At 43.7% G+C, this 27,586-nt stretch overlaps 2 protein-coding genes and 1 non-coding gene across 16 annotated transcripts in view; all 3 read left to right on the plus strand.

Annotated features, from left to right (window-relative positions):
• Window positions 1-27,586, plus strand: part of UBAP2L (ubiquitin associated protein 2 like) — a 340,775-nt gene that overhangs the window by 305,322 nt on the left and 7,867 nt on the right. For 10 of the 12 annotated variants that reach the window (XM_050752642.1, XM_050752678.1, XM_050752681.1 and 7 more), the window contains 16 exons: window positions 4,676-4,728; window positions 6,369-6,454; window positions 9,665-9,836; window positions 12,494-12,692; window positions 14,349-14,626; window positions 14,791-14,963; window positions 17,852-18,041; window positions 18,784-18,838; window positions 19,099-19,273; window positions 19,636-19,708; window positions 21,027-21,222; window positions 21,310-21,398; window positions 22,952-23,005; window positions 23,924-24,005; window positions 24,877-25,094; window positions 25,577-25,682. In XM_050752642.1, the coding sequence (XP_050608599.1) occupies window positions 4,676-4,728; window positions 6,369-6,454; window positions 9,665-9,836; window positions 12,494-12,692; window positions 14,349-14,626; window positions 14,791-14,963; window positions 17,852-18,041; window positions 18,784-18,838; window positions 19,099-19,273; window positions 19,636-19,708; window positions 21,027-21,222; window positions 21,310-21,398; window positions 22,952-23,005; window positions 23,924-24,005; window positions 24,877-25,094; window positions 25,577-25,682 (2,199 nt within the window). Of the gene's footprint in view, window positions 1-4,675; window positions 4,729-6,368; window positions 6,455-9,664; window positions 9,837-12,493; window positions 12,693-14,348; window positions 14,627-14,790; window positions 14,964-17,851; window positions 18,042-18,783; window positions 18,839-19,098; window positions 19,274-19,635; window positions 19,709-21,026; window positions 21,223-21,309; window positions 21,399-22,951; window positions 23,006-23,923; window positions 24,006-24,876; window positions 25,095-25,576; window positions 25,683-27,075; window positions 27,478-27,586 lie in introns of those variants that run through there. The other 2 variants (XM_050752690.1, XM_050752692.1) reach the window with 1 other exon arrangement.
• HAX1 (HCLS1 associated protein X-1) overlaps window positions 1-27,586 on the plus strand; it is a 169,270-nt gene that overhangs the window by 129,417 nt on the left and 12,267 nt on the right. The window lies entirely within an intron of this gene.
• On the plus strand, window positions 23,703-23,838 carry LOC126945355 (small nucleolar RNA SNORA58). Its single transcript, XR_007722426.1, has one exon. It is a non-coding gene; the product is annotated as a small nucleolar RNA SNORA58 (small nucleolar RNA).

Raw genomic sequence — 27,586 nt, forward strand, 5'->3', positions numbered from 1 at the left:
AAAGAGAGGTTATAAATTTGCTGGCATTTGAACTCAGCGTTGTTTGACCCTGAAAGTCCATGCCCTTTCAATTATACTATGTCATGCTATTAGGTCCAAGTGTATTTTCTAGTGTTTGTTAGGATAGCTTTGCCTTTTGAAAAGATAGCCAGAATTAATTAATCAAGCCACTTCTTGTAAAGATGAACAAGGCCCAGAATCAAAGTCCACACTATCCATTTATTTGTTTTCTGTTACTGAGATAAGAATATCCTTTTTTTCCCTTTATTTTTGGGACACATCAGTATATGAACAAAAAGATTTCGAAATCTCTCTAGTCTTTCTGGTGCCCCGTTGAACAGCCTTCTTGGTGTGATGGAGTATTGAGGATTGGAATAAGATTACTTTTTTGTTAACTGACTTTGGTGCCTGTGTCTGGGCTGGATATAAATGTTTAAGGAGGCCGGGCGCAGTGGCTCACGCCTGTAATCCCAGCACTTTGGGAGGCCGAGGCAGGCGGATCACAAGGTCAGGAGATCGAGACCACGGTGAAACCCCATCTCTAAAAATACAAAAAATTAGCCGGGCGCGGTGGCGGGCGCCTGTAGTCCCAGCTACTCAGGAGGCTGAGGCAGGAGAATGGTGTAAACCCAGCAGATGGAGCTTGCAGTGAGCCGAGATCGTGCCACTGCACTCCAGCCTGGGCGACAGAGCGAGACTCCGTCTCAAAAAAAAAAAAATGTTTAAGGATATGTTAAGCTGTCGTATACACCTAAGATATGTTTGGGGGTGGATACGTGTGCCACTTTTAATAAGAGCAGTTCATTTTAGTAAGAAAACTCTGGTGTACTTTCTTGAACAGCTGTCTTATTCTGGCTGAGCTAACACATGAGAGCCTAAGGCTTTTTTTCCTCTTACAAAAGGGGATGAGTAGGGCCTGAAATAGGCTCTTTGACTCCTTACCTGTTTAAATTTGCCTTGTCGCCTTTCTCAGATACGTGATCTCTGGGCCTTTAGGAGAGCCTTTGGCACAAATAGCTTCTCACCTTTTTCCTACAATATATTATTCCTGAGACTGAATGTTGTCTGCTTTTTGTTCGCCAAGTTGCTATCTTATAAATTCATTTTTAACGTATTTCATGGGTGGAGGCTGAAGTTGAATTATAGGTATCTTTGAATTTCTGCATTGTTTAGTTATAAAATGTCCTGTTATAGTTTAACTTACTATACTTTGGAGACATTAGAACTGCTCTTCATCTATTGATGGCTTTGTAGAGGCAGTAGTAGCAGTCTATAACAAATAAGTTACTGTTTTTGAGCTCTAGCTTATTCCTGGGTATTTGGCTTTTTATCTTTGGCAGGTAAGATGGCGGAAGTTGAAAAGTTTGTTTTTAGTTGTGAATGGAAATTCAGGCATCGGGTCCCAGTCCTTAGCCTTAGCTGTCTTCAGTAAGGATCTGGTTGGGTAAATAGGGAAGGGTAAAGTGTGTGTGTTAATTTCTACTGAGTAGAAAAGGAAGCAGATGTGGAAGGCTGGAATTGGAAATCTGATTTGTGGCTGAATGTGATGCCACTATCATCTTGTTAGTGTGAAAGTGTTGATTATAGCTTCATGAATTCCCATTGTTGTTCATTTCTTTTTTTTTTTTTCTTTTCTGTTTTTCTTTTTTGAGACAGTCTTGTTCTGTCACTCAGGCTGGAGTGCAGTGGTGCGATCTTGGCTCATTGCAGCCTCTGCCTCCCGAGTTCAATCTGTTCTCATGTCTCAGCCTCCTGAGTAGCTGGGACTACAGGTGCACGCCACCACGCCTGGCTAATTTTTGTATTTTTAGTAGAGATGGGGTTTCACCATGTTGGACAGGCTGGTCTCAAACTCCTGACCTCAAGTGATCCACCTGCCTTGGCCTCCCAAAGTGCTGGTGATTACAGGTGTGAGCCACCACACCTGGCCATTGTTAATTTCATGGTATTAACATACCTTCATGCATAGTTTCTTTTTGTGTTTTCCTGATAGCAAACTTCAATTTCCCCTTTAAATTAAAAAAAAAAAATTCCAAACCTACCCTTAAAATATCCACAGGTACAATGGGAATTATGTATTTGGGCAGACATTCTCATTTACAAGCAAAATTTCACTGGTTGTTTTTTCTTTTCTTTTTTGTTTCAGGACTTAATTTCATTGGGGTTGAGGGGTCAAATTATCCCCGAAAATTTGAGACTGCTCCTGGTATGATACATCCAGGTGCCTAACTGCCCCGGACATTTTTGTAGATTTTTATGAGCTGTAATATCTGTGGATAGGTCATTTTTCTATCTTTCTGCTTTTTCTCTTTCTGCCTTTTCCTCTCATTTTTCTGTGTCCACTTTTCTTTCTGTTCACTTAATGAATATTTGACAATTACACTGATTGCTTTCTGCTAATGGAACGGAAACCCTCGTCTGTTGTTTAGAGCATTTCCATCTTTACTGTTCCTTAATGCTTCCTTAGATCTCTCTTCCTCAGCCATGACCGTGTATCCCGAATAGGAACATATCAGTTAGGTATCTACATTCCTCCTTTCCATCCCAGTTGAAGTCATCAGTGTGCAGAAAAAAATTCTTGCATCAAGAGCTTAGATTAGATAACCTGTTAGATCACATCTAACTCTAGGATTGTGTATAAGTGCTAACTCATCTTGGATTCCATCGAGCCAGGATAAGATGGATGTCATTGAGAAGAAAGTGTGGTATCAATGAAGGAGGAGAAAATAATCTGATTTGTAACTTGTCTGTACTGATATTGGACTTTGGTTTCGTGAATATTGTCATTATTAAGTGGTTTGGGATTTCCCTGGTGCAATTTAAATATTTTCCTGGGAAAGTCTTTACAATGAATGTATTTTCCTTTAATAAATAAGATTTTTGCATTATTCAATGTTTAGAAGAATTTTAGATGGGTTTTGTATTAGAATACTTCTAATGTGGTGTTAGAATACTTCTCTTCAGTGGCGCAGTATCTGAATGTGAGACTTTTCATTCTTACAAGCTTTTTCCAGTAGGAGGGAAGGATTGAAGAGTTATTTAATATATATTACCCTAGCAAGAAAATAAGGGTACTCTTGTCCCTTCTTTAGACAGGTTCTTGTTTTTACTGTGCCTTTGGCTGAAGGGAAGAGTCCTGGTTCTCAAAGAAATTCTCACCCTTATTTTTTAAGAAAGGGCATTTTTTCTTTCTGAAAGTACATGTATACATGAAGCACAAAAAAGGAATGTGGAAGGTGGCTTGATTGCTTTTGGATTTCTCCAGTAGAAACTGTATCCCAGCTTTGGTTTACCAACAAACACAAGGAGAGTGTATACTCCGATTGTCTGTGCCATGACCACAGCAGGTCAGATTTCAAGTTCTATATGAGTAGGGTTAGGACAATATCATTGATACTTGATTTTTCAGTCTTGTTCATTATCTTTTGAAGAGAACAGCTCTATATGGGGCTTTTCTTATATAGTTAAACCAATAAGATCTATAAACTTGACTTCTGCTGAGTATGCATTTTTAATCCAATTCTCATAGCAGATAGTTTTCAGTGCCCTCAGTTCGGGTTTCAAACCCACCCTTCTTCACTGCTCTTTCACTATTAGGTGGTAACCATTTGTGTTTCTCTATCAGTGCTACTATCCTTCAGACTGCCTGCGTTTTTTTTGTCTTATACTAGATAAAGAGGTGTGTAGTTTGCATGTTATGGTTTAAATTGGTTGCTGCCATTTCACTGAATTGACCACTAAATCGACCTGAGGGCCTTAAAGATATTGCTTCGAGCATTAGGTGGTTGTCTGTCTGCCGCCCCCAACCCCCATCCCTGCTTTATAACAAAAACTGAAAGTAGCTGTGAAATCATAATCTTGTTAAAACCCTGGTACTCTGAGGTATGCCTTTCTAAAGAGTCTTTCCCTATCTTTGAAGCCCAAGAATTTCTTTTTGTTTTGTTTTGTTTTTGTTTGTTTGTTTTAAGACAGAGTTTCACTCTTGTTGCCCAGGCTGGAGTGCAATGGCGCGATCTCGGCTCACTGCAACCTCCACCTCCTAGGTTCAAGCCATTCTTCTGCCTCAGCCTCCTGAGTAGCTGGAATTACAGGCATGCGCCACGACGCCTGGCTAATTTTTGTATTTTTAGTAGAAATAGGGTTTCGCCAGGCCGGGCGCGGTGGCTCACGCCTGTAATCCCAGCACTTTGGGAGGCCGAGGCGGGCGGATCACGAGGTCAGGAGATCGAGACCATGGTGAAACCTCATCTCTACTGAAAATACAAAAAATTAGCCGGGCGTGGTGGCGGGCGCCTGTAGTCCTAGCTACTCAGGAGGCTGAGGCAGGAGAATGGCATAAACCTGGGAGGCGGAGCTTGTAGTGAGCCGAGATCGCGCCACTGCACTCCAGCCGGGGCGACAGAGCGAGACTCTGTCTCAAAAAAAAAAATAAATAAATAGGGTTTCGCCACGTTGGTCAGGCTGGTCTGGAACTCCCGACCTCAAGTGATCCACCCACCTCGGCCTCCCAAAGTACTGGGATTACAGGCATGAGCCACCGCGCCTGGCCTTCTTCTGATTACTAAATTTTAGTCATACTTTTGGCAGCCAAAAAAATTAATACGTTGATGTTTTCTACACGTTTTGTACTGGCGTTTAATAGTGAAGTTACTTCAGTATTTTTCTTTATTCTCAGGTGCGTGGAGGACTGCAACAGAGGAGTGGGGGACTGAAGATTGGAATGAAGATGTAGGTATTCCCAGGTCATTCCTCACTAATGCCTTCTATCCCTAAGTGTTGTTTAGGGATAGAAAATGGGTATGTTTCTACTCCTCAAAATTCACCCTTAAGATTCTGACCCAAAACTTTTACATCCAAAATAGTGTTCTGAGCCAGAACATTTCACATATGTTATATGAAGGAGACTGGGCATGAACAGGACTCTGTGGAACCACACTATGGAAAGGGCAAGTGCACTTGTGTAAGTCCAATATCTGATTGTCGGATTTATCCCAGGAAGAGATTGGTGGTTGGGTAGGGCACCAGAAGTGGAGTTAGGCAGGTAGTGCATTGAGTAACAGCTGCTGGTGGTACATGACTACTTGGTGCTTTTAAGTATTTCCTTTAAGGTCCTGTAATGGATTGGCAGTGGATACAAAGCTAGTGTTGTGGTACCAAATCCTCAAACTTGTAATCTGGTTGACTCTGGAACCCTTGTATGTATTTGAAGCCCAACTGTATAATTGTGATTGAGATAAATATCTGTCAAGCTATCTGCCAGCTTGACTCAACTTGGAAACCTCATAGATGGGTGGCACGTAAACAAGCTCTATGAATTCATTTGAATACTACCTGAGTAAGAATTTTGCTGATTCCTGGTCACAGTCAAGCTTTTGCTATGAATTATGGTTTTCATTGATCGTGGATAAACTCTTGTTTTAACATTTTTAATCTGTGTACTTTTCTATACTTTCGCGTAGTTAGGCAAGACAGCTTTTGTGATAAGAGGAAATGACGTGAAGACTGTTTTGGTTGCCAGTTCTGGGTTTTTTAAATTTCAGAGGCATCAGCATCACAGGGTGATTATTTTCTATTGTATAATCAACGAACTAGACTGCTTTGTGAAAATGGGCAAATTATGTTCCTTTCTGAGATTTGGCTTGTCTGCTTAAGCAACTTTCAGAGAATGATACATGGTGTTGGGTATTAAGGGGAGAGTGGATTCTCTGTGCTTTAGCGATTTTAATCAAGAAATAAAACCGAAACCCAAATCAACTTTTGAATAGTAGGAAAAGTTAATCCCTACATTTGCTTACCTAAGTTTAATGCCTTAATAGTGGAAAGACTAGATGTCACAAAGTCAAATATTAAGGTAAAAATAACATCTAGTTAAAACGATCTTCGAAAAAAACCTTAATTCACCAGTACTTGGGCCCTTACTGCTCAAAAGCCACAAATGAACTTCTTTTATTTATTTCTTCATCTTGGTTATGATCTTTCTTTGGGAGGGGTGGAGCTGTGAAGGGAGTAGTAGAATACAAGTGTGCTTTGGGTAGAGGTGGGAATTAGGAACTGTAATGGGAAAATATAGAGGGATTTTCTTTTCTTTTTTTTTTTTATGTCTAGCATCCCTGTAAGCTCAGTATGCATATGATCATGTGACTCCACTATATTTTACTGGGTTCCTTGGTTCTACTCTTTCTTTGGCTAAAACCATTGAGGATATATTGAACGGCTTGAAAGTCAATCCATTCAGGATTCCTCAGGGTAGATAGTTTTCTCTTTATAGGGCTTTCACTTTTTCTTGATGTTTAATTCCCCTTATCTATGCCAAGTTTCTGACTGTAGCATCCTTGACACCAAGAGTGACTAATCCCTCTGTTTTCCAGCTTTCTGAGACCAAGATCTTCACTGCCTCTAACGTGTCTTCAGTGCCTCTGCCTGCGGAGAATGTGACAATCACTGCTGGTCAGAGGCAAGTGTGCAGTAAAATTTATTACCATTTCTTTAAACATATCTGCTAACTGTAAGGAGGAGTGGCACTGGCCTTTGTAAACTCCCATGGTGTCAGTAATAATAACAACCAAATTACATTACATTCCTCTTAAGTTGATGGAGAGACTTCTTCTTTTTTTTTTTTTTTTTTTTTTTTTTTTGAGATAGAGTCTTACTCTGTCAGCCAGTCTAGAGTGCAGTGGCACGATCTCGGCTCACTGCAACCTCCGCCTCCTGGGCTCAAGCAATTCTCCCGCCTCAGTCTCCCGAGTAGCTGAGATTATAGGCATGTGCCACCACGCCTGGCTGATTTTTCTATTTTTAGTAGAGATGGTGTTTCACCATGTTGACCAGGCTGGTCTCGAACTCCTGACCTCAGGTAATCTGCCCACCTCTGCCTCCCAAAGTGGCTGGGATTACAGGCGTGAGCCACCGTGCCCGGCCAGTTGATGGAAAGACTTCTAAAACTTAGTACTAGTTAATCTACTGAATGGAAGTTTATATGTTACAATTTTAAAGTTGATTCTCCCCACAAATAGCACTTTAATTACAAAGATCAGCCTTTCATATCACCAGCATTGAGTATATAACTTGTCTTGAAGTAAGTCAGGGAAAGAAGAGCCAAAAGTGGAAATGTTTTCATTTATTTCTGAATTTTTTACAACCGTTCAGTAGTTTCTTCTCCTGTTCTCTGAGCCCACTGACTATAATGGTCGCTTTTTTCCTTTGGATCAGCAGGATCCAGCTAATAAACATTTTAGAATTTGAATCTCTAGGGATCAGTGGTAGGAGATACACTCTTCAGGGAATATTTTTAGTTCCCTGGAAACTTCTTGGATTTTTTCTAGACCTGGGCCTGATAGCTCAAAAATTCAGTTTGACATTACCCAGAGTTAGTGCAGACCCCACAAGTTGAAGGCTCAGTTCCACAAGACTGCCTCAGCTTCAGAGGTTCTGCCAGCCAGCTACAAATTTGGAGGTTCCCATCACCCCCTTAGCAAGTTTGATGACTCACTGGAATGACTGTGAACTCAGGAGTTTTACTTGCCATTACTGTTTTGTTTTTGAGATGGAGTCTTGCTTTGTCACCCAGGCTGGAGTGCAGTGGCGTGATCTTGGCTCACTGCAACCTTCACCTCCTGGGTTCAAGCCATTCTTCTGCCTCAGCCTCCCAAGTAGCTGGGATTACAGGCATGCACCACTATGCCCAGCTAATTTTTCATTTTTAGTAGAGGCGACATTTCACCATATTGGCCAGCCTGACCTCTGGTGATCCACCCACCTCTGCCTCCCAGAGTGCTGGGATTACAGGTGTGAGCCACTGCACCTGGCCCATTACTGGTTTATTGTAAAGGTACAACTCAGGAACAGCCAAGTGGAAGAAATGCACAGGGCAAAGTATGAATGGGTGTGTGGGTGGGGCACACACACCTTCCTTGACTTCTGCAGGTATCCTGAAGCTCTCCAAATCTTATTGTTACGAGTTTTATTACCTAGGCATGATTGATTAAATCATTGGCCATTGGTGATTAGACTTAATAGCCACCTCCCCTACACCCCTGGAATTTGGTGGGATTGGGAGGGGCTTCTGAAAGTTCCAACCCTCTTACCTGGTCTTTCTCTTTTTGAGACAGTCTCACTCTGTTGCCCAGGCTGGAGTGCAGTGGCACAATCTTGGCTCACTGCAACCTTTGCCTCCCAGGTTCAAGCGATTCTCCTGCCTCAGCCTCCTGAGTAGCTGGGATAATAGGCACCCACCACCACGCCTGGCTAATTTTTGTATTTTTAGTAGGGTTTTACCATGTTGGCCAGGCCAGTCTGAAACTCCTGACTTCAACTAATCCATCTGCCTCGGCCTCCCAAAGTGCTGGGATTACAGGTGTGAGCCACCGTGCCCAGCCTTATCTGGTCTTTCTAGTGACCAGCCCTCATCCTGAAGCTATCTGGGGCCCCACCCTGGGCTACCTCATTAGCGTAAATTCAGGTATGGTTGAAAGAAGTGTGTTATGAATAACAAAGGATACTATCACTTAGGAAGTTCTAAATGTTTTAGGAGCTCTGTGCCGGGAACAAGGCAAAGCTCAAGTATATATTATACCACAGGTAACTTTTGAAATTTTACGAAAATTGCGGGAAAAAATATCTTCCAAACTTGCCCCGTTCTAAAGCCATTTGAATATTCCAGTGTTCTGGTGTATGATTTTCTATTTTAGGAATTGGTAATGACAGGTATTCGGTATAAAAATCATGGATAAGGCCGGGCGCGGTGGCTCAAGCCTGTAATCCCAGCACTTTGGGAGGCCGAGACGGGCGGATCACAAGGTCAGGAGATCGAGACCATCCTGGCTAACATGGTGAAACCCCGTCTCTACTAAAAAATGCAAAAAAACTAGCCGGGCGGGTTGGCGGGCACCTGTAGTCCCAGCTACTCGGGAGGCTGAGGTAGGAGAATGGCGTAAACCTGGGAGGCGGAGCTTGCAGTGAGCTGAGATCCGGCCACTGCACCCCAGCCTGGGCGACAGAGCAAGACTCCATCTCAAAAAAAAAAAAAAAATCATGGATAAGTACTTCTAAGTTTTGGCTCAGTTATTGAGCTGCCGCATTAAAACTAGCATTTGAGGCCAGGCGCGGTGGCTCACACCTGTAATCCAGCACTTTGGGAGGCCAAGGTGGGCAGATCACGAGGTCAGGAGATTGAGACCATCCTGGCTAACGCAGTAAAACCCCCATCTCTTCTAAAAATAAAATAAAATAAAAAATTAGCCAGGCGTGGTGGCAGGTGTCTGTAGTCCCAGCTACAGGCTGAGCCAAAGAATGGCGTGAACCTGGGAGGCAGAGCTTGCAGTGAGCCGAGTGCCACTGCACTCCAGCCCCTGCACTCCAGCCTGGGTGACAGAGAGAGACTCTGTCTCAAAAAAAAAATTTTTTTTTGATATTTCATTAAATTAATAACTTAAAAAATTAATCATTATTATTGGCAACATCAGTGGAATTCAGCTATATACTATAGTGGCTCTTATGCATCAGTTATTTTGGGAAATTAAGCATTTCAAGGCTTTGTGTTTGAGCCCTAAACGGGCTAGAAGAAGTCCTAGCAAGTGGCTTCATTTTGATCTAATCTGATTTGAGTGTTGGGGAATGTTAGCATGTTCAGTCATTATTCATCAAGATCCCTTCCCTTCCCCACTAGAATTGACCTTGCTGTTCTGCTGGGGAAGACACCATCTACAATGGAGAATGATTCATCTAATCTGGATCCGTCTCAGGCTCCTTCTCTGGCCCAGCCTCTGGTGTTCAGTAATTCGAAGCAGACTGCCATATCACAGCCTGCTTCAGGGAACACATTTTCTCATCACAGTATGGTGAGTAGGAAACATGGTTTGTCCTAATCAAACCTTCCTGCTAATCCTAACACACATACGTGGTTCTTTCCAAAGATAGTCAGGTTTTTGGTAGGTGAAGCATCCTCTTTGTTTTCTTAAGCAGACTTGGATGTAGAGATGTTTGAGTTGGGTAATAGGGGATAGCTCTAAGAGAGGACTTAGTTCTGGACAGACTGAGTATTCTTACAAGAATAAGTTAACATCATTTATTGACTACTCATTGTGCTGAATGAATACTATTTGCCATTACTCTTGAGAGAAAATCAATGACATAAACTTGTCAATTCATTTTAATCCTTTTGCAGCCCTCATTAAACTCTGATGGGAGATTGTAGCAGTTCCCCATTTCTTGATGGGGCAGAATTTGTCTTCTGTATTTACTTAAACCAGATATTTGTAGACAAGGCCTCCAGAAACCTATGGTCTTCCCATTTCTGCCGCTTACTAGCTGTGTCTCCATTTCTACGTAAGTGGAGATAAAAGTGCTAGTCCTTTCCTTCTCCCCAAAGGTGGCTATACAAGTGTGGTTTCAGTAGTGGTATTATGAATAACTTAGAACATTTATGGCACATTACTTGTTGACTCAGAGCATTTAAAACATTCAAGGTCATTAACTACATCAAAGGAATCATTTAAACTAAACAAAGATGCTGCAAGTACCAGTTTTCTCATAGTCAGTGAGTCCTAAGAAGTACTGCTTTTTCTTTTTTTCTCTTTTTCTCTCCTGTCTATTTTTTGATGGAGGGATACTAAAGTTGTAAGAGGTAAGCAGATCGTGTGTGCATATAATTTTATTTTTCCAGTTAGAGTAATTAGTTTAACTAGAAAACTGCCAAGCTAGCTACTAATTCAGAACTCGGTCAGTTTTTAACTGTTGTCTTAAAATGTTTTTTGTGTGTGTTAACTTAGTAATTTGGTGGTCAATGTCCTGCCACATCTGAAAGGTAACAGGTGAGAAGAGGTGAGAGAAGGGAAATGGAGAGAAGTGTTGGGATTAAGTAGAAAAAGAGGAAAGAAAATAGCACCAAGATTGTAAGAAGGTGTAATGAAGATCAAGAAATAACTACCAACCCTTAAGATAAATGACTGGAAAATGTGGTTATGTGATCTATGTCTCTTAATTGTTAATTGCCCTCTTAATGTCTGGAATTGTGAAAATTTACAACGAAATCAGACTTTTGATATCAAAAAGACATTTTCATCTGGGGACAGTGGCACGCTCTTGTAGTCTCAGCTACTCTGGAGGCTAAAGTGGGAAGATTGCTTGAGACTAGGAGTTCAAGACTATAGTGAGCTTTGAGCTCGTCACTGTACTCCAGCCTGGGTGACAGAATGAAACCCTTTCTCTAAAAAAATTTTTTAAAATTTATTTATTTAGAGACAGAGTTTCACTCTTGTTGCCTAGGCTGGAGTGCAATGGTGCGATCTCGGCTCACCCAACCTCCGCCTCCTGGGTTCAAGCAATTCTCCTGCCTCAGCCTCCTGAGTAGCTGGGGTTACAGGCGCCCGCCACCACGCTCGGCTAATTTTGTATTTTTAGTAGAGACAGGGTTTCACCATGTTGGTCAGGCTGGTTTCAAACTCCTGACCTGAGGTGATCCGCCCACCTCAGCCTCCCAAAGTGCTGGGATTACAGGTGTGAGCCACTGCATTCGGCGCAGTGATTACCCTTTAGAACTTGTATGTACATGGAGAAAACAATCAAATCATACTGATTCGTTACTTGATTGTCTAGTGTAGAAGTTGGGATGCCCTTTAACTTTTCCTTTTTGCCTCTGTGCTAGTTATTAGCAGCATCGAGATGAGGCTCCACTTAGTTGTTGTTTCTTTTGAGTTTTTTTAATGAGAAGGGCAAGGACCTTAATGGCTAAAGTAAAATCTTACATTACATTTATGTTAATTTTATTGGTTGATTTAAAAATTTTCGGCCGGGTGCGGTGGCTCACGCCTATAATCCCAGCACTTTGGGAGGCCGAGGCGGGTGGATCACGAGGTCAGGAGATGGAGACCATCCTGGCTAACACAGTGAAACCCTGTCTCTACTAAAAATACAAAAAATTAGCTGGGTGTGGTGGCCGGTGCCTGTAGTCTCAGCTACTCGGGAGGCTGAGGCAGGAGAATGGCGTGAACCCGGGAGGCGGAGCTTGCAGTGAGCTGAGATAGCGCCACTTCTCTCCAGCCTGGGCAACAGAGTGAGACTCCATCTCAAAAAAAAAAAATTCTCCAGTCAGCAGAATTTTATCCCTGAGAAGCAGGAAGAAGGAAGTAATGATGATATAAAACTTATATAAAGTTTTAATGGCTCTCTGTTTTGAGTGATGACTATGTGCCATGCATGTATTAAGTGCTTTAATTTAATCCTCATACAGCTTTACTTTTATTCCTATTTCCAGATGAGGAAAGTGAGGCAAAGAGAGATTAAAAAATAATTTTTCCAAGCTTACATAGCCAGGATTTCAATCTAAGACAGTCTGACTCTAGGTCCTATACTCTAGTGGACTACGCTGTATACCCAGTGTGACAGTATTCTTTACTTGCTTGATCTATACTGGCGCTCTGTCTGGATAAGTGTCTTTATGAGTAGCTGAACAAGGTTACTGGCTGTAGGTTTCTCTCATCTCTTTATTGATCTACAGGTGAGCATGTTAGGGAAAGGATTTGGTGATGTCGGTGAAGCTAAAGGCGGCAGTACTACGGGCTCCCAGTTCTTGGAGCAATTCAAGACTGCCCAAGCCCTGGCTCAGTTGGCAGCTCAGCATTCTCAGTCTGGAAGCACCACCACCTCCTCTTGGGACATGGGCTCAACGACACAATCCCCATCACTGGTGCAGTATGGTGAGAAGATGGAAAGTGACTTGAATCTTTAAAGCATTGGAGCATTACTGTCAAGAGGCTAGCAGGGGGAGGGGGTGGAGAATGTGTCCTGAAGTGAAGAAAAGGGGAAGCTAGTTGATTACCTTCCTACATGTATTTCCCCTAATCAAATAAGCTGAATTCAGAAAGTTGGGGAATAATAAAATTTGAGGCTATATATTTCTCATCAGATTTAGAGGCTGGGCATGGTAGCTTACACCTGTAATCTTAGCACTTTGGGAGGCTGAAGTGGGAGGACAGCCTGAGCCTAGGAAAAATCGTTTTCAATTAAATGAGCGTGGTGGTGTGCACCTGTGATCCCAGCTCCTAGGGAGGCTGAGGCAGGAGAATTGCCTGAGCCCAGGAGGTTGAGGTTGCAGTAAGCTGTGTTTGCACCACTGTACATTAGCCTGGGCTGCAGAGCTAGTGTGTAGCTAGCTTTTCTCAAAAAAAAAAAAAAATTTTAACCATATACGTATTTGCAGTCTTCTGTTGATTGGGGTTTTAATTATTATTCTCCTTAGATTTATCTTCAGTGTTTGAAAATAACATATTGCCTTTAGGTTCATAGACTTCGCCATCTTAAGATTTTATACAGTAAGTCTTCACTTAATGTCATTGATAGGTTCTTGGAAACTGCGACTTTTTGCGAAACATAAGACAAGGTCTCGTTCTGTCATCCAGACCGGAGTACAGTGGCACTATCTTGGCTCACTGCAGCCTCATCTTCCTGGGCTCAAGCAGTCCTCCCACTTGAGCCTCCTGAGTAGCTGGGACCTCAGGCTTGTACCACCGTGCCTGGCTAATTTTTTATTTTTTCTGGAGATGGGTTTTCACCATGTTGCCCAGGTGTGTGTCGAACTCTTGGGCTCAAACAATCTGCTGGTCTTGGCCTCCCAAAGTGATGGGATTGCAGGCATGAGCCACTGCGCCTGGCCATTTTTTTTTTTTTCCCTCATCAACATTATAATGAAATCATGTTGAAGGAAACTGTTATTCAAAGATGTGCCATGCATTGTTTTTGCTTAAAGCCAGTTTTCAAGCACCTATGGATGTTAAATGAGAACTTGCGGTACTTTAAACTTGGACAATTTGTGCATTCCTTTCTTACACAGGCTGGGTAATGGTGTTGATTTAATTAGGCTTTATTTAAGGATGGATGTAGGCCAGGTGCGGCGGCTCATGCCTGTAATCCCAGCACTTTGAGAAGCCGAGGCGGATGGATCACTTGAGGTCAGGAGTTTGAGACCAGCCTGGCCAACGTGATGAAATCCCGTGCCTACCAAAAACACAAAAATTAGCCAGGCGTGGTGGCACGCACTTGTAGTCCCAGCTACTCTGAGGCAAGAGAATCGCTTGAACCCAGGAGGTGGATGTTGCAGTGAGCTGAGATTGCGCCATTGCATATTGCATTCCAGCCTGGGTGACAGAGCGAGACTCCATCTCAAAAAAAAAAAAAAAAAAAAATGTAATCCAGTGATTGTCACCTATAGAAATGAGATTAAGCCCCGAAAGAGGGCCTGCTTATATGAGTTTCTGATTTTTACAGTCCTCATTCATGGTGCTAGTGCAGGATAATAGCATTTCCTTGAGATTCATCAGCATCTCTGGCTTCATATTCTGGGTTTCCTCTTGCAGATTTGAAGAACCCAAGTGATTCAACAGTGCACAGCCCCTTTACAAAGCGCCAGGCTTTTACCCCGTCTTCAACCATGATGGAGGTGTTCCTTCAGGAGAAGTCACCTGCAGTGGCTACCTCCACAGCTGCACCTCCACCTCCGTCTTCTCCTCTGCCAAGCAAATCCACGTCGGCTCCACAGATGTCGCCTGGATCTTCAGACAACCAGTCCTCTAGCCCTCAGCCAGCTCAGCAGAAACTGAAACAGCAGAAGAAAAAAGCCTCCTTAACTTCTAAGGTACTTAAACTTTTAGGTAGATAACATCTTATGGCAAGGGGTGTGGGGCTTGGAAATTGAGATTAAAAGGTAAGTTTGGAAATTTAAAGGGAAAGTTTTTTTTGGTCTTTAGTAAGGTTGTATTAAAGCCATTACTTTCTCTTCTCCTTCACCTTTCTCTATAGATTCCTGCTCTGGCTGTGGAGATGCCTGGCTCAGCAGATATCTCAGGGCTAAACCTGCAGTTTGGGGCATTGCAATTTGGGTCAGAGCCTGTCCTTTCTGATTATGAGTCCACCCCCACCACGAGCGCCTCTTCAAGCCAGGCTCCAAGTAGCCTGTATACCAGCACGGCCAGGTAGAGGAAACATTAGCCATAAGACCTCTCTTATTAACCTTTTACTACTTTTTTAATCTGCGGGTAATTTTTAGAACTCTGGAGAGGCCAAGCCTCTCTGCATGGCTGGGGGAAAATAGTCAATCATAGCACTTTGAGTGCTTTAAAATATTATTATTAGGGTTATCTATAACTAAACAGGTAGAAATATGCCCCCTAGGGGCTGGATGTGATGGCTCACACCTATAATCCCAGCACTTTGGGTGGCCAAGGCAGGAGGATTGCTTGAGGCCAGGAGTTCAAGACCAGCCTGGGCAATATAATGAGTCCCTGTCTCTACAAATTTTTTTTTTTTTTTTTTTTTTTAAACACAGAGTGTCACTCTGTTGCCTAGGCTGGAGTGCAGTGGCACGATTTCGGCTCACTGCAACCTCTGCCATCCGGGTTCAAACGATTCTCCTGCCTCAGCCTCCTGAGTAGCTGGGATTACAGGTGCCCACCACCATAACCAGCAAATTTTTGTATTTTTTAGTAGAGATGGGGTTTTACCATGTTGGCCAGGCTGGTCTAGAACTCATGACCTCAAGCGATCTACCCAGCTTGGCCCCCCCAAATGCTGGGATTACAGGCGTGAGCAACCGTGCCCCCAGTTTTTTTTGTTGTTTTTTGTTTTTTGTTTTTTGTTTTGAGATGGAGTTCTGCTTCGTTGCCAGGCTGGAGTGCAATGGCGTGATCTCGGCTCACTGCAACCTCTGCCTCCCGGATTCAAGCAATTCTCCTGCCTCAGCTTCCTAAGTAGCTGAGATTACTGGCATGTGCCACCACGCCTGGCTAATTTTTGTATTCTTAGTAGAGACAGGGTTTCACCATCTTGGCCAGGCTGGTCTTGAACTCCTGACCTCGGGTGATCCGTCTGCCTCAGCCTCCCAAAGTGCTGGGATTACAGTCATGAGCCACCATGCCTGGCCCAGAATTTTGCTCTTGTTGCCCAGGCTGGAGTGCAATGGCGCAATCTCTGCTCACTGTAGCCTCCGCCTCCCAGGTTTAAGCAATTCTCCTGCCTCAGCCTTCCTAGTAGCTGGAATTACAGGCATGCGCCACCATGCCCGGCTAATTTTGTATTTTTAGTAGAGACGGGGTTTCACCATGTTAGTCAGGCCAGTCTTGAACTCCTGACCTGAGGTAATCCACCCACCTTGGCCTGCAAAGGTGTTGGGGTTACAGGCGTGAGCCACCACGCCCGGCCCAAATCTTATATGGTTCTTGAGGGAGCCTAGAATTCAGAATTCTCTAAAATGAGTGTGAACAAAAGATGGCTTTTCCTGTGCTTAGGGTCCATGAATGTATAGAAGGGGCCAAGAGTAATGTATCCTGTATACTGACATTTAGCCACTTTTTCTTTTTTATTTTGAGACAGAGTCTTGCTCTTGTCACCCAGGCTGGAGTGCAATGGCACTATCAGCTCACTGCAACCTCTGCCTCCCAGGTTCAAGCGATTCTCCTGCCTCAGCCTCCTGAGTAGCTGGGATTACAGGCGCCCACCACTATGCCTGGCTGTTCTTTGTATTTTTAGTAGAGACGGGGTTTTGCCATGTTGGCCAGGCTGGTCTTGATCTCCTGACCTTGTGATCTGCCCACCTTGGCTTCCCAAAGTGCTGGCATTACAGGCATGAGCCACAGCTTCCGGATCCACTTTTTCTTATAACAGCAGAATGTAGGGGGGAGCCAAGGGACTTTTTTCTTCCTTGAAGATGTTTTTAAGATTTTTTTTTTTTTTTTTTTGAGACGGAGTCTTGCTCTGTCACCCAGGCTGGAGTGCAGTGACCGGATCTCAGCTCACTGCAAGCTCCGCCTCCCGGGTTCACGCCATTCTCCTGCCTCAGCCTCCCGAGTAGCTGGGACTACAGGCACCCGCCACTTCGCCCGGCTAGTTTTTTGTATTTTTTAGTAGAGACGGGGTTTCACCGTATTAGCCAGGATGGTCTCGATCTCCTGACCTCATGATCCGCCCGTCTCAGCCTCCCAAAGTGCTGGGATTACAGGCTTGAGCCACCGCGCCCGGCCAAGATTTTTTAAAATTTTTTTGTTTGTTTGTTTTTTTGAAACGGAGTCTTGTTCTGTCACCCAGCCTGGACTGCAGTGGCACTATCTCGGCTCTCTGCAAGCTCTGCCTCCTGGGTTCCTGCCAGTCTCCTGCCTCAGACTCCCAAGTAGCTGGGACTACAGGCGCCCGCCACGCCTGGCTACTTTTTTTGTATTTTTAATAGAGATGGGGTTTCACTGTGTTAGCCAGGATGGTCTCGATCTCCTGACCTCGTCATCCGCCCACCTCGGCCTCCCAAAGTGCTGGGATTACAGGCGTGAGCCACTGCACCCAGCCTAAATGTTTTTAAGATTAATTCTTAATTTAGATCTCTGGCACTATAGAAGGTAGGGATTCCTAGTGTTATCAGGAGAAAATTTTTTTTTTTTTGAGACGGAGTCTCGCTCTGTCACCCAGGCTGGAGTGCAGTGGCCGGATCTCAGCTCACTGCAAGCTCCGCCTGCCGGGTTCACGCCATTCTCCTGCCTCAGCCTCCCGAGTAGCTGGGACTACAGGCGCCTGCCACCTCGCCCGGCTAAGTTTTTGTATTTTTAGTAGAGACGGGGTTTCACTGTGTTAGCCAGGATGGTCTCGATCTCCTGACCTCGTGATCCGCCCGTCTTGGCCTCCCAAAGTGCTGGGATTACAGGCTTGAGCCACCGCGCCCGGCCTTCAGGAGAAAATTTTGATAGATTCTTTTACTTGTTGCTGAAAAATTTCTTGATTCAAATCAAGTTATTCCACTAGTAGATCTCCACAATTTCCTTAGTATCAGTAGATCTGATCTATTTTGTTTGTCTGAGATTTTTTTCTTCATTATTTACAGTGAATCTTCCTCTACAATTTCATCTAACCAGAGTCAGGAGTCTGGTTATCAGAGCGGCCCAATTCAGTCGACAACCTATACCTCCCAAAATAATGCTCAGGGCCCTCTTTATGAACAGAGATCCACACAGACTCGGCGGTACCCCAGCTCCATCTCTTCATCACCCCAAAAGGACCTGACTCAGGCAAAGGTAGTGGCTTCATGAACCCCTGGGAATTGGTTAGGAGAATAGTGGGCAAAAATTCCTTAAATATTAGTGTTTTACTTTTCAGCAAGTGGTGCAAAGAAACTTTGGAAGTAGTGATTGAGAATATGAAAAAGGCACACATCTGTGATTAGTGAATTAAAAGTTCTTATCAGCAAACCTGGAGACTGATGAGTCAGGAAACCATTCTCTTGTACAAAAAATTCATTGTCACTAGTAGAATCAGTCTCAAGTGCCTGTCCTGTCTTCTGGGAAGATGTGATTGCCAGATTTCTGGGTGCATGTCAGTAGACCTCACCTTGCTATGTCCTGGCATGGTGAGGGAGACAGCATATGCCAGAGGTGATGTTGAGTGACTGTCAGATGCTGCCAGTGGAATAGGTGGTATGACTGAACTGTTGTACTCATCCTTCCCCAAAAATCACTGAATGTGGACTTTGGGCCTTTCCTCTATCTGTTTTAGGTTTGGGGTGTCTTCAGCAATTTGTAGGGTTTCCTCCTTTTGCTTTTGGTCACACAGTGTTGGTATATCTCAGTTCTGTTGTTTAATTTTTGTTAGTATTTTGGTTTTTTGGATAGTCTGCATTGTATTAATATTAATCCTTTTGGTTAATTTACAGAATTTCTCCTAAAGATTTGTTGACCAAAATAAAGCTGAATCAGTGCTAACTTGCCTCATTCACATGAGTTTGTCTGTTTCTTGCTCTTCTGTTTTTTTTTTTACCAGAATGGCTTCAGTTCTGTGCAGGCCACGCAGTTACAGACCACACAATCTGTTGAAGGTGAGTGTTCTTCAGGCTTTTCCCCTCTTACGTTTCTGGTTTTCTATCTTAAAATGGTGATAATCCATTAGTTCCCTTCATTGGACAAATGAGACCTATGCTGTGTAATTCTCAGCATTAAAGAAAAAAGATTCTACGTAATACAGTCCACTGTTAAATAACTCATCCTCTTGTCTTTGGAGCAGCCTGGGACTGTAGTCACCGCTTATAGACATTCCCTTTTTTCTGATAAGTGGACTTCCTTCTTTCTATGTTTCTAGGTGCTACAGGCTCTGCAGTGAAATCTGATTCACCTTCCACTTCTAGCATCCCCCCTCTCAATGAAACGGTATCTGCAGCTTCCTTACTGACGACAACCAATCAGCATTCATCCTCCTTGGGTGGCTTGAGCCACAGTGAGGAGATTCCAAATACTACCACCACACAACACAGCAGGTGATTTGGGGTGAGGATGGAGGTTGGGGTTGGTGAATAGCAGTAACAGAGCTCTCTGGTTCTTTCTTATTCCCTTGACCTGGCAGAGACCACATTAGCCCTGCTTTTGTGGTAAGTGGGTGACCTGAGAACTGTGGGAAGTGAAGACAGAGGAGGCTTGTTTTAATTTTCCCCTTTTCAACATCCACTTTTGCTTTAACTGCTGACTAGCCCTGGCTGGGCATTGTGCTTAACATATATATGATCTCAGACCTCCTTGGTGTCTCATATTATCTCTTATTTCCTTGTTATGTTCTTGACTGAAGCTCTAGGTCAGGTAACTATAGCACTATGGCTGATGGCAACCTCTTTTATTCTGACAGCACGTTATCAACGCAGCAGAATACCCTTTCATCATCAACATCTTCTGGGCGCACTTCGACATCCACTCTTTTGGTAAGTGTGATGCAGAGAGGGATGTGTGGTTTTCTTACACTTAGAACTATCCAACCCTAAGATTGTCCCAAGAGAGAATTATTGAAAATTTCTTCATGAGTCGGCAAAATAATTGATTTGAAGTTGCAGGAAAACGAGTAAAGGGATGTTAGGAACCCAAGAGAGGCAGAACAATCCCTAAACATTGAGCTCTGGGCCATTGCTAAAAGCCCTGAAAGTGACTTTCTGACTTTTTCCGCCTACTGAATATATAGTTGGGCTTTGTATGCTTTAATAAATTCTGGAAGAACATACCTTTCTAACTGGTAGGGCTGTTCTCTTTTCTTGGTCTTGGGTATGCCAAACATGAGTTCTGAAAAGAAATCAGTGCAAGGCTGGACATTTTTGTGAAGGTAGATGCCAGTTGAGAGCTTTTGGTCCAAGAGTCAATTTTGTTGTTTCGATTTGTAACAACTATTAATAGAATTAAGCTGAGCCTGTAAAGGGAAGGACCCATTTTGGACAAAAGTGTCAGATTTGCCAGAAGCCTGGGAGATATGAGGGCTAAGGCTCCTTTAGGAGTCTCTGTTCAAATACACAGTTTCAGGTTTAAAGTCAGAATTGTGGCCAGGTACAGTGGCTCACCTCTGTAATCCCAACACTTTGGGAGGCCAAGGCAGGAGGATTGCTTGAGCCCAGGAGTTTGAGACCAACCTGAGCAATACAGTGAGACCTCATCCCCGCACAAATTTTTTGAAGGTTGGCCAAGCCTGGTGGTACACTCATAGAGTCCTAGCTACTCAGGTGGCTGAAGTGGGAGGATTGTTTGAGCTCAGGAACCCAAGGTTGCAGTGAGCCAGTATTGCACCACTGCACCCCAGCCTGGGCAACAGATGGGACCCTGTCTCAAAAAAAAAGTAAAATCAGAATTCTTGCTTTCTCCTAGTCCACAAACTGGTCTCAACTAGTAAAGAAAAGTTGGGGAGAGAAAGCTGTGATGTATTTTTTACATCTCAACTCTCTCTGTTCCTTTATGAACCAATGTTAGTCTCTGAGGAATCTGTCTCCATTTGCGTTACTGTCTTTCTGAACAGGATGATGATGTGCAGTGAGTGTGTTACCATTCGAATGCCAGATGAGTCTTGAGGAATATGTAGCTGGAGATTATTTCTAACTACTTTAGCAGAGTGTACTTTGGTACCTTGCCTACTTGGTCTCTTTAATTAGGAAGTTGACATAATAATATATTCAGCAGGAGGGATTGTCTTATCTTATTTTTCCTGACCTGTGACGCTGATCTCTTTTCTTCTTCTCTCTTCCACTGCTCCCCCTTTTGAAGCACACAAGTGTGGAGAGTGAGGCGAATCTCCATTCTTCCTCCAGCACTTTTTCCACCACATCCAGCACAGTCTCTGCACCTCCCCCAGTGGTCAGTGTCTCCTCCAGTCTCAATAGTGGCAGTAGCCTGGGCCTCAGCCTAGGCAGCAACTCCACTGTCACAGCCTCGACTCGAAGCTCAGTTGCTACGACTTCAGGTAGTCTTGCATAAGCAGATGGCATTCCTCTGGGATGGAAGAGGTAAGTAATTGTGTGATAGGATAAAAATGTAATTTCTCTTTTAGGAAAAGCTCCTCCCAACCTCCCTCCTGGGGTCCCGCCATTGTTGCCTAATCCGTATATTATGGCTCCAGGGCTGTTACATGCCTACCCGGTAAGTGGGACTAAAGGATCTTCTTCAAAAGGTGAGGATGCTGTGGCTGCTCTTTTTATAGCTCTGGCTTCAGATGGACCCCTGTGAATACCAAAACTTGCACATACTCAAGCCCTGCAGTTGGCTCTGTGGAATCCATGTATATGGGTTTTGCATTCTGTAAATGTGACTGTATTTTTGATCTGTGTGTCTGGTTGGAAAAGATTCACGTATAAACAGCATGCAGTTCAAACCTGTGTTAAGGGTCAACTGTAATTAAAATATAAAATAAATGAGGAATTGCCACATGTAATCAAACTGGTTTTTAATCTTTGCAGTTTTGGAAAAAGTACTAATGGACTAAACTGAGGCCAACCCATCTATTGTGTATCTGCTCTGGTTTATGGTGCACACATGTATGCATGTGTGTGTGCACAATATGTATGTATATGTGTGATGAGAATATCTGCCCTGTTTGAAACACAACTTCTGGGCCTCAGAAGCCAAAGGCCAGAATGTTCATCTAGAATCCTTTTTAGTGTCTTAGATAATTATGACTATTATTTTATTTTCTGAGACAGATCTTGCTCTTTTACCCAGGCTAGAGTGCAGTGAAACAATCATAGCTAGCTCACTGCAGTCTTGAACTCTGGGCTCAAGCAATCCTCTCACCTCAGACTCCCCAAGTAGCTAAGACTACAGGTGTGCATCCCCATGCCTGGCTAAGTTTGGAAAATTTTTTTTAGAGACAGGGTCTTCGTATGTTGCCTAGGCTGGTCTCAAAATCCCAGGCTCAGGTGGTCCTCCTGCCTCAGCCTCTCAAAGAACTGGGGTTATATATAGGCCTGAGCCACTACTCCTGGCCCTAAGAGTTATTTTCTCTGATTTGATTAAATCTGTAACTCTTGAGTGTGTTTGCTGGTCTGGCCTGGTTAGAGGAAAGTTTCCTGACTCAATCTGGGACTTTGAGAATAAGTGGGTGGCTGATAGTAGTAGTAGCTTTTTGCCCTAGTGTCTTCTTGACCTTCAAGTATTTGGTAGCTATTAAGATGAGGGGTATATGAAAAAGTTTTAAAAAAGATACCTGTTCCTGCCCTCAGGGACAAAGTCTAGATAAATATTATACTGCTGACACATCCAAATAACACAGTTACACATTTTTAATGTGTAGTCACTACCTTAAAACCCTGAAATTGGAGAAAAGTAAAATATTCTTTTTGGAGGAGATTATTTTTAAGCCAGATTTTGAAGAGTATAAGAGACAGAGAGTTGTAGAATAGAGAGTAAAACTGGTTGTTCATGTATATTTTGTGTCTACTCTATTGGTATCAAGAAGCCAGCCTACTAGAATCAGTAGTATTTAGCTCAAGGAAAGCTTCAAGACCTTTCATGAATCATTTAATCTCTTTGTACTTTACTGCTTTTTCCTTAAATAAAATTGAAGGAAATAATCCGTGTCCTGTTCTAACCCAGAATGAGGATGAATATTCTGTTGAATTAGCTTGTCTCTTGGCTCCTTAGTTTGCTAACATCATGACCAGTTCCTGTTATTGCTATATATCTGTATCTTTCAGCCACAAGTATATGGTTATGATGACTTGCAGATGCTTCAGACAAGATTTCCATTGGTGAGTATGTGGGATAGAGCTTTGGAAAATAAAGTAGTCTTAAAATTAGTGTTGGGAGAATTACCTCAGTCACAGACATAGCTCTTTCCCATCCCAGCCCTCCATACACTCTGATCTAAGGCATATTAGAATATCGGGATTTTGGGGAGGGTTTCCAATAGAAGATAACTTTTTTTTTTTTTTTTTTTAAAGACAGAGTCTCACTCTGTCTCTCAAGCTGGAGTGCAGTGGCGTCATCTTGGCTCATTGCAACCTCTGCCACCTGGGTCAAAGCCTCAGCCTCCCGAGTAGCTGGGATTAAAGGGGCCCGCCACCACCCCTGGCTAATTTTTTGTTTGTAATTTTAGTAGAGATGAGGTTTCGCCATCTTTGCCAGGCTGGTCTTGAATTCCTGACCTTGTGATCCACCTGCCTCTGCCTCCCTAAGTGCTGAGCTTACAGGCGTGAGCCGCCGCACCCAGCCTTTTTTCTTCTTTTTTTAAATCAGAGTTGTGGCATCTTAGTAAATGCCATTTAACCTAATCTATAGCCTAGTAAAGTAATCTGGAGCACTCAGGGTGCTTTTTGTTTGTCCCAGTCACTTTAAATTACAGAATGATCTGTTTTCTCAGTAGAATAAGCTTGGTATAAACTGATAGGGATGACATCTAAAGTGCTGAAAATATTGGTCCTCATGGACTTTGACATATTCTCAAGTGGGCATACCCGTAGACCTTGCCTGACTGTGCTCATGGCCAGGCAAGGGGGACAGTGTATGCAAGAGTAATGTGGAGTTTGTGCTAACTCTAGCCAGCTTAATTAGTGACTGGATAAATTGCACAACTCTCACATTCTTCTGTTCTTTCTTTTGTGGAAATAATACTCATGCTGGGGAATGAGTGACATTGAATGTCTGCTCTTTTTTTCCCTCTTTTCTAGGATTACTACAGCATCCCATTTCCCACACCCACTACTCCGCTGACTGGGAGGGATGGTAGCCTGGCCAGCAACCCTTATTCTGGTAGGATTGGGATGGGACTAAATAAATAAAAAGGGAGATAGTGTTGGGATTGATGGCAGAAACCTGATTGGTAGCAAGAAGGAATGTGATAAATCAGGATTGGTAGATTCAAAATCCTGCTAAAGTTGGGCATGTCGTGGCTTTTCCTATTCATCCCACTTTCTGTTGTCTCCCTGTGATTTCTAGATGATATCTTAGCCAGGCATGGTAGCACACACCTGTAGTCTCAGCTACTTGGGAGGCCAAGGTGGGAGAATTGCTTGAGCCCAGGAGTTCAAGACCAGCCTGGGCAACATAGCAAGACCCCATCTCCAAAAAAGCGATATCTTGACTTAGTTTCAAGCCATTTGCTAGCTTTTTCCAGGAAGTACAGTGGTCGATGTGGTCTTCTCTGCTCATCTCTGCCCCTTTATGCTACTCACAGTGGCAATCTCACTGCCTTGCTAGGTCTGGGGCCTTCTTCTTTTACCTGACCTATCATTGTCCTCATTGACTTACCATTTTCCCTGATCCATCATTGTCTTTCAAGTCCAGCATGGGGTATTCCTCATGGAGGAGAAGAGGGGAGGGAAGAAGGGGGAAGATGAAAGAGAACACAAGTGGGCAGAGAAATTGTGCAGGTGCCTTATTCCAGGAGCCTGTCCCTGCCATAGCATTGCACAGTTATTCAACACTAGTCCTTGGCTTACAGCAACTGTGCTCAGTATATGCTGAGCAACACTAATTGGAGCCACTCAGAAATGTAATTCAAGGAATTGAACTTTAATAGTCTTTGAACAGGATCTCCTGGAATCATGTGAAACCAGAAGAGGTAATTCTGCATTGGTATTGGGGTGAAAGAGGCAGGTACATTTAGCCTCTCCTGTCACAGGTGACCTCACAAAGTTCGGCCGTGGGGATGCCTCCTCCCCAGCCCCGGCCACAACCTTGGCCCAACCCCAACAGAACCAGACGCAGACTCACCATACCACGCAGCAGACATTCCTGAACCCGGCGCTGCCTCCTGGCTACAGTTACACCAGCCTGCCATACTATACAGGGGTCCCGGGCCTCCCCAGCACCTTCCAGTATGGGCCTGCTGTGTTCCCTGTGAGTACTTGGCTTTGGTCACTCCTTGTGGTGAAGGATCCTAGCTCTGGACACTATTCTAGCTGCTTTTAAGGATCAATGACTTCAATAATGGATGAGGAGGAACAGTTTCCACCTCTGGCCTGTTTTTGGCCTGGTGCAGGGTGATGGGGGAATGGGGCTGGAATTGGTGGAATTAGGATAGGGATTGCCTAGTCTTAGAATTTGCCAAAGGGAGAATATGATACCATACAGCTTTGCTTCACTCAGATTCATTCATTCCCTGCTGCCATTGTCCCTTTTTCTTCCTCCAAACTATCAATTCTTGACTTCATTAGTAGATTCTAGAACGGTTAGTAAGGAGCTAATTTCACTAAGCAAGCTGTGGTCAACCTGCATCAGGATAGGTAGCCATCTGAATGTCCAGTACCTGGAGCAGGACAAGTGGGACAGATGGTATTCTGCTGCCACGTCACTGCAAGTCTGGCCTTTTTGCTCTTTAGGTGGCTCCTACCTCTTCCAAGCAGCATGGTGTGAATGTCAGTGTGAATGCATCGGCCACCCCTTTCCAACAGCCGAGTGGATATGGGTCTCATGGATACAACACTGGTAAGCTGACCTTGTCCCTGGCTCGGTGGTATCTGTGGGGTGTTATTAGATAAATTTCAGGGAGGAAGACTTGGTGCTTAAGAAAATGGGGTTGGTGAGGGTGTACCGCTGCCCCAGGTATGATTGTTAATACTTGGCTGACTTGGGTATCTGTGGGAGCAGCACCAGCAGAGGAGCTTGATACTAGGACATGTGTCCACTCTTTGTGACAGGAATGCCCAAGAGTATGTGTTGGCTTTTAGAATATGTTGGTTGGCCAAAAGTGTGGGTGGAAGTAGGGCAAGGAGCCCCAAGATTTTGCTGAAATGTAAGTGGAGGCAAGTGTTGATAATATGTATGGCACTGATAATACAAAAGGGGGTATATTCACTGAGTAGTAGCATTAAGTGGGTTCATAGCTAGCAGACTACGATAAGTTTGGCTTAAATCACTTTGTAGCACTACTTTTATGTGTCCTTTTTTATTCCCTAGCTAGAAGACCTAAACCATGGAGGAAAAGGAGTAGGCGTGACTATTACTCAATAAAGTGGGAACTGTACTGGGAGAGTTGGGCCTTTAGGTTCCTTCATTTGTATGGCTGGTCTCTTTGCAAAGTCCGTTTACATATGTGATGGCAGGAGGGAATTGTAGGAATCCTCTGGATGGGTACCTACCTAAAAGATACTCAGCCTCTCCCTTGCTTCCATACCTGACATCTGTGCTCTACTTTTGGAGGACAGGGAGCGAGAAGAAATCTTTGAATAATATAATTGTACTTTTTCAGCGACTTGTAGATGAATAGGGGAGGAGCAGGTTTCTGTGATTGCTTAGGATTGGGGATGGGGGTTGTCCTTCAAAGCTGTCAGCTCAGTTACAGTTTCATGGTGATTTGGATAGAGCAGCATGTGTTCTTCACCCTTATGTGGGCTCTGGGTGGGTCAGTTGCCCACAGTTTTCAATAATTGGGAACAGCACAGAAGGCAGTAAGGACTAGGAACTGATAGCCAGGTGGAGCTTTGAACTGTGCTTTATGAGTTAGAGTGGGTCATCAGTTAAATCCTGAGAAGCTCCATTGAGATTTAATACATAGACTCCTTGTGGCCACCTCTCTTATCGAGCAAGGTCCACCCTGAATCTTGGTGGGGAGGATTATAAGCTTTTTGACTTGGAGTGGTGGCCCTGTTCTGAGGACATTAGGTTGAAGTCTTAGTTGGACCAGGTTCACAAATTTTAAGAGGTAGGTGATTGATAATATAAGAGAATTGGCATACCTGATTCTAGAAATCCCAGCTTCTTGCCTCCCTTCAGAATTCAGAAACGTATTATATCAGCCCTTGAGAACCCCTAGTTCCCAACCCCACAAAGGGCTTTTGTCATTCCATTCATTTATTTTTATGTATTTGATTCCTTTTAGGAAGAAAATATCCACCCCCTTACAAGCATTTCTGGACGGCTGAGAGCTAATTTGGCCCAAGGCTGGGGGCTATGTTTTGTGTGTGTGTATAAATTTGCACTGAAGTCTTGTTTCAGAAACCAGACCACTGAGGAGAGCCTGCTGAGCTGAGGCCATGGCCTGCGTGGCTTGGGGAAATGAGTTGGTGGATACCTTCTGGGCTTTTGAACTTGCCCCTCCCCCATTTCCCTCTCCCCCATGTGTCTGACCCTGTCTTACCCATTTCAAGTTCAAGCGGTGCAGCACCTTCGAAGCATCAATGCACACACCCGCTGTTGCTTTTGATTTCTGGAAGGCATGTAGTTTCAACTTGTAACAAAAATATTTGTAGTCTTCAATAAACTGTGGTATTTCTTTAGCTAACTCTGGCGTTCTTTCCGTGCATGTCTTTCTGGACACTAGGAACCAATGCTGTGCTATGAATGAAGGGTGGAGGGTGGCCTTTTTAATCAAACCCCAGCATAGCCAAAGA

This window comes from Macaca thibetana, chromosome 1 (genome assembly GCF_024542745.1).
Source record: "Macaca thibetana thibetana isolate TM-01 chromosome 1, ASM2454274v1, whole genome shotgun sequence".
Taxonomy (NCBI): Eukaryota; Metazoa; Chordata; class Mammalia; order Primates; family Cercopithecidae; genus Macaca; species Macaca thibetana.